At 34.4% G+C, this 5,694-nt stretch overlaps 1 protein-coding gene across 1 annotated transcript; it reads left to right on the forward strand.

Moving 5' to 3' along the window:
* The first annotated feature begins 719 nt into the window (after positions 1-719).
* LOC131656934 (cytochrome P450 93B16-like) lies at positions 720-2,706 on the forward strand. Its single transcript, XM_058926484.1, has 2 exons — positions 720-1,758; positions 1,895-2,706. Exons 1-2 carry the CDS (start codon positions 832-834, stop codon positions 2,537-2,539), a joined length of 1,572 nt encoding a protein of 523 aa, XP_058782467.1. The 5' UTR covers positions 720-831; the 3' UTR covers positions 2,540-2,706.
* Positions 2,707-5,694: the final 2,988 nt, after the last annotated feature.

Raw genomic sequence — 5,694 nt, forward strand, 5'->3', positions numbered from 1 at the left:
TTCCAAATTTTATAATAAAAACATAAGTCAACAAAAATATTTTATTTATATTCTTAATCAATACTCCTTCTCTTTTTTAAGTTGATTGAATAATGAATGTATCTGGCCTTTTATGTAGATCAGATACATTCATTACACAATAAATTTTAAAAAAAAAATATTTACTTATAATCTAGGCCGGATGAAATATATCAATATATTTACTAAATTCATCAACTTTTATTAAGGCATATCTCTTTTATCTAAATGATTCGAGAATATATTACAATATATTGTCCATTTATTTTATGTTAGTATTTTAAATTTATTAATTTATAAATATAAAGTAATTAATTTGATCATTTTATTCAATTTATTTCTCTCTTGGATAAATAGATAATTATTGATATTATTGAATTTAATTATTGATAAATAGATAACTATTAATATTTTATGTTAGTGTGTGTATATATATATATATATATATATATATATATATATATATATATATATATATATATATATATATATATATATATATATATATATATATTATGCAAAATATATGATTAAAAATACATTTATTTTGAGATTTTTTACATATTAAATTGCCATGTTGGTGCATATAATAAGAATAAAGAATGAGTTATGCTAGACTTTCATATACTAAAAAGTCTTTTTTAACTAATTCACAAAATATTCAACTCAAATTTTATATTCGTACCACTTGGTGGTTTCATTAGTGGAGTGCTTACCAATTCTTTCCTCTCAAGAGTTGGTTTCATTATAAAGCCATGATCAATTATCAACTCTTATCATGAACTTTCCTTTCCAATCAAACCCAATAACAAGATGATTTCTCAACCAATCTTATTAGCTCTATTTCTAGTCCTCTTTGTTTTCCTTCTCCAACTTTTTTTGTCTAAGAAAAAAAGCAAACCAAAGGATTATATACCTTACCCTCCAAGTCCACCAGCACTACCAATAATTGGCCATCTTCATCTCCTCAAACCACTCCTTCACCATGCCTTCCGAGACCTCTCCGATCGATATGGCCCTCTTATATTCCTTCGACTTGGCTATGCTCGATTCGTCGTTGTTAACACTCCGTCCCTCGCTAAAGAGTTTCTCAAAACAAATGAACTAGTTTACTCTTCTAGGAAAATGAACATTGTCATCAACACTGTTGTCTATGATGATGCCACTTTTGCTTTTGCCAATTATGGGCCATATTGGAAATTCATTAAAAAGCTAAGCACTTTTGAGCTACTAGGAAATCATACCCTAGGACAGTTTTTACCTATTAGAACCCGAGAACTCCACGCGTTCATTCGCATGTTGGCGAATAAATCCAAGTCTGAAGAGACGTTGAATCTCACTCAAGCTTTGATGTCACTTTCTAACAACATAATATCGCGAATGATGTTGAGCATCGAGACCTCGGGGACAGACAGTCAGGCCGAACAAGCTAGGGTTTTGGTTCGCGAGGTGACACAGTCTTTCGGGGAATTTAACATTTCAGATTTTATAGGATTTTGCAAAAACTTTGACCTTCAAGGTCTCAAAAAGAAGGCATTGGATCTACATAAGAGGTATGATGCTTTTCTGGAAAGAATCATATGTGATCGCGAGGAATCAAGAAAGAAATTCAAGGTTGAGGGTGGAAGTGTGAATGAAGAAGAAAAACCGAAGGATTTTCTTGATATTTTGCTTGATGTTTTTGACGCAAAAGATTGTGAAGTCGACTTTACTAGGAACCATATTAAATCATTGATCTTGGTAAGTATATATTCATTCAGAGACTACTACTCTCTGATCGTTATTATCAGAGAAAAATTATTTTTTAGATTCATTGAATAAGCAATTTATCTGAGCCTTAACGTCTAAATTAATAATTTATCATTAATGTTTTCAGGATTACTTCACAGCAGCTACAGATACTACTGCTATATCATTAGAATGGGCAGTATCAGAACTATACAACAATCCAATGGTGCTAAAGAAAATACAAGAGGAGGTGGACATAGTAGTAGGGAAGGAAAGACTAGTATGTGAAGCAGACATTCCAAATCTTCCATATACAAATGCCGTCATAAAAGAGACATTGAGACTTCACCCGCCGCTACCGATGGTTGCTAGAAAAGGAATACAAGATTGTGTGGTCGATGGACACATGATTCCTAAAGGCTCAATCGTTTGCGTAAACACTTGGGCCATAGGAAGAGATCCAAAGATATGGAAAAATCCATTAGAGTTTAGGCCTGAGAGGTTCTTAGAAAGTGATATAGATATGAAAGGGCATCACTTTGAGTTGCTGCCGTTTGGTACTGGAAGGAGAGGTTGTCCTGGTATGCCTTTGGCCATGCGTGAGTTGCCAACTGTTATTGGAGCTTTGGTGCAATGCTTTGAGTGGAAGATGCTTGATCCTGAGGGTAAGATTTTAGATCATGGCAAAAGAATTGAGATGGATGAACGGCCAGGATTGACTGCTCCTAGGGCTAATGATCTTTTTGGCATTCCAGTTGCAAGGTTGAATCCCATTCCTTTTCTTCAAGTGTAGTGTAAAGGAATTGCAACAAAATAACACTACTATACTTACTATTGATGTATTTAATAAGCATGTTATCTTGGTGTATTTTAGTTCACTTTGATGAAACAATATATAGTTTACCATGGTAACCATCACCTGTATATAAACATATGCATTTATAAAAGAGCTATTTGATTGATGGAGTATTTTGACTAGTGTAAATTAATTTCAATGAGCAAATCAATATTTTGTGTATTTTAGATTTAGTTTGCTTTGTACTTACAATTTTAATATATTTTGTGGAATATTAAATATATCTATTTATATTAAAAAGTTAAAAATTAAAGAGTTAAATAAGTTTTAAAGTCCATCTAAATTACTTTTTGTGAGGAGAGGAAGAGAAAATAAAGTAAATAAGGATTTTATTATTAATTAAATTGTACAAAGTGAATTATAAATTAGGTCTATTTATATATAATTAATTTATATCGTAAGTAGGCTAATATATCGTAATTGGGTTTGGGCTTGGAGTACTCAATTTGAACTATATCTAATATCTTAATATATTCTCCTATAATCCAAGTTTTCGAACATACGCTAATCATAGTCGATCTGAACTATTTCTAATTTCTGTTTCAAATTCAGGAATTTGTCGATCTTTAATCCTTTGGTGAAAATGTCGGCCAACTGTGCTTCACTTGAGCAATGCCTTACTTCAAGTTCACCTCGATTTACCTTCTCCTTTAAGAAGTGAAATCTAGCTTCGATATGCTTACTTCTTCCATGCGACCTGGAGTCTTTGCAAGATTAATAGCTAACTTGTTATCGATCTGCAGCACCAGAGATTTCTTCACTTCGACCTCGATCTCTTCTAGCACATATCTGATCTAAATTGCTTGACGTGTAGCATAGGATCTTGTTATATATTCAACCTCACACGATGACGATGCCACCACAGGTTGCTTTCTCGAGCACCGTGAGATTGGGGCACCAAAGACTTGAAAGAAACAACCAGTTGTGGTTCTTCGATCTTCTTTATCTTCACACCAATCAGCATATGAATAACAAGTAATCAAAGCTTCTTTACTTTCAGAGTCTCGTCGAAATAGAATTCCATAGTTTATCAATCCTTTTAAGTATCTCAGGATTCTTCTTGCAGCCTTCATGTGTGACACTCTTGGTTCACTCATGTATATGCTAATTAATCTATCTGTGAAACCTATATTAGGTCGGTTGTTGCATCCATACCTTAGATATCCAACAATTTGTTTGAACAGAGTAACATCGAATTTATTTTCCTCTCCATGCTTCTCCAACTTCAAATTTGGTTCGACAAGTGAGGATGCAGGTGATCGGTGGTTTTTACACGCTTATTTATCAGTTAGTTCAGTTATCTTTCCTTTGCATTGTCAAGCGTTTTATTGCATTTTTCTATATTTTATACTTTGGTTTGTGTTTAAGTGTGTGCTGGTTTGGATGAATAATTGGGACCATTTGGTGTGAAAAAAAATACAAAATATCATATTACAGGAGGCCTAACACGGCCACCCGTGTCACCGGACACAGGCCGTGTCAAGAGACGGAACCTTGAGCTCGAAAAAGAAGAAAAGTGGGATTCCATGGGGGTGACACGGCCGCCCGTGTTAACTGACACGGCCCGTGTCAGCATGTCTAAAGCAAAAAGAAGTTTTGGTTGGTTCCATGGGGCCAACACGGGTGCCCATATTGCCAGACACGACCTGTATTGGCCAGTGACTCTGATTTTGAGTACTTTTATGTTTTTTCACCATTTGGGACCCAGGGGGGTGTTTTCGGTATTTCCAATTGACCTAAGTGAGTATGCACTATTTAGAAAAGTTTTCACGATGAATTAGAGGACTTTTTGGCCGAAAAAAGAATATACTATTGAAGATTGGAGAACACAAGGGTTTGGGAGAGAAGAAGGTTTTCATGAACGGAAGCGATTGAAGATCAACTTTGATCTAAATTTTTATAATGTGTCTATTTTATATTTTGTTTTCTTTTAACGATATGAGTAGCTAAACTCCCCAATGCTAGGGGAGTGTTCTTGATTAACATCTGTAATGACTTTGATTTCCAAATTTCAATAATCTATTTGTCTTTCATATTCAATTTAATTGTACAATGTTGCTAAAGCTTTCTTTGTCGGACCAACGGGATTGATGTATGACTAGAACTTAGGTTGGACCGCCCGACGCCAATGTTAGGGTTTTTGTACAATTATATTATAGTACATATTTCCTAGGAATAGGAATACCCTATAGTAACCGGGTCGTTCTTGATAACTCAATTGTTTAATTTCATCATAATTCGCTAAGGAATTAGGATTTATGATTAATGATTAAAGGTTTGCTTGCTGAGGAATTAGGGGTAAACATTCTTGAGAATCGGTAGTTGAAGATTGATAAGTTGTTATTGAAATAAGGATTTTTAGTTGTTACATGTTAATGCACACACCTACCCTGACATGTTACTCATATTTGGCCAAATCAATCTTTTACTTTTATTTGCAATTTAATTCATAATTTCCAAACCCAAAACCCCAAAGACTTTTGTTTAATTGAATTGAAACACAACTCTATAGCATCACGCAGTCCTTGAGATCGACATTCGGGGATTTACCCCTTATTACTACAGAGGAAAAATAGTACACTTGCTATTTTACCGATCAAGTTTTTGGGGCCGTTGCCGGGGACTGCCATAGTATAGAGTTTTTTTTGTTCAATTAAAATTTTGTTGTTCGTTAACTTAAATTTTATTTTCAGCTTATTATTGTTATTTTTCTTAATTTTAACTAATCTATTCTAATATTTGTATGCGAGGAAAGTCCTCAGCTGACTTGCCTTTTGATGCAGAACCAGAAAGATATTTGCACGCTAGGCTCAGACAAGCTAAACAAGCAAGACTGACAGAGTCAACCATAGAACCCGTAATTCCAGAACTAGAGAAGGAGGAAGAAGCTTCTGATCATTCAGATACAGGGTCAAAATCATATACAAAGTCAGAGACAGAGACAATTATGGGGAACCTCGAGAAAGGCTTCTTGGGGACTACGGTAGGGCAAATACACCGGGTGGTAGGTTAACAATTGTAAACAACCGGTAAATGTGCCCAATTTCCAGCTGCATCCGTGCACCATCACTCAACTTGATAAAAGGCCCTTC

This window comes from Vicia villosa, linkage group LG3 (genome assembly GCF_029867415.1).
Source record: "Vicia villosa cultivar HV-30 ecotype Madison, WI linkage group LG3, Vvil1.0, whole genome shotgun sequence".
In the NCBI taxonomy this organism is placed as follows: Eukaryota; Viridiplantae; Streptophyta; class Magnoliopsida; order Fabales; family Fabaceae; genus Vicia; species Vicia villosa.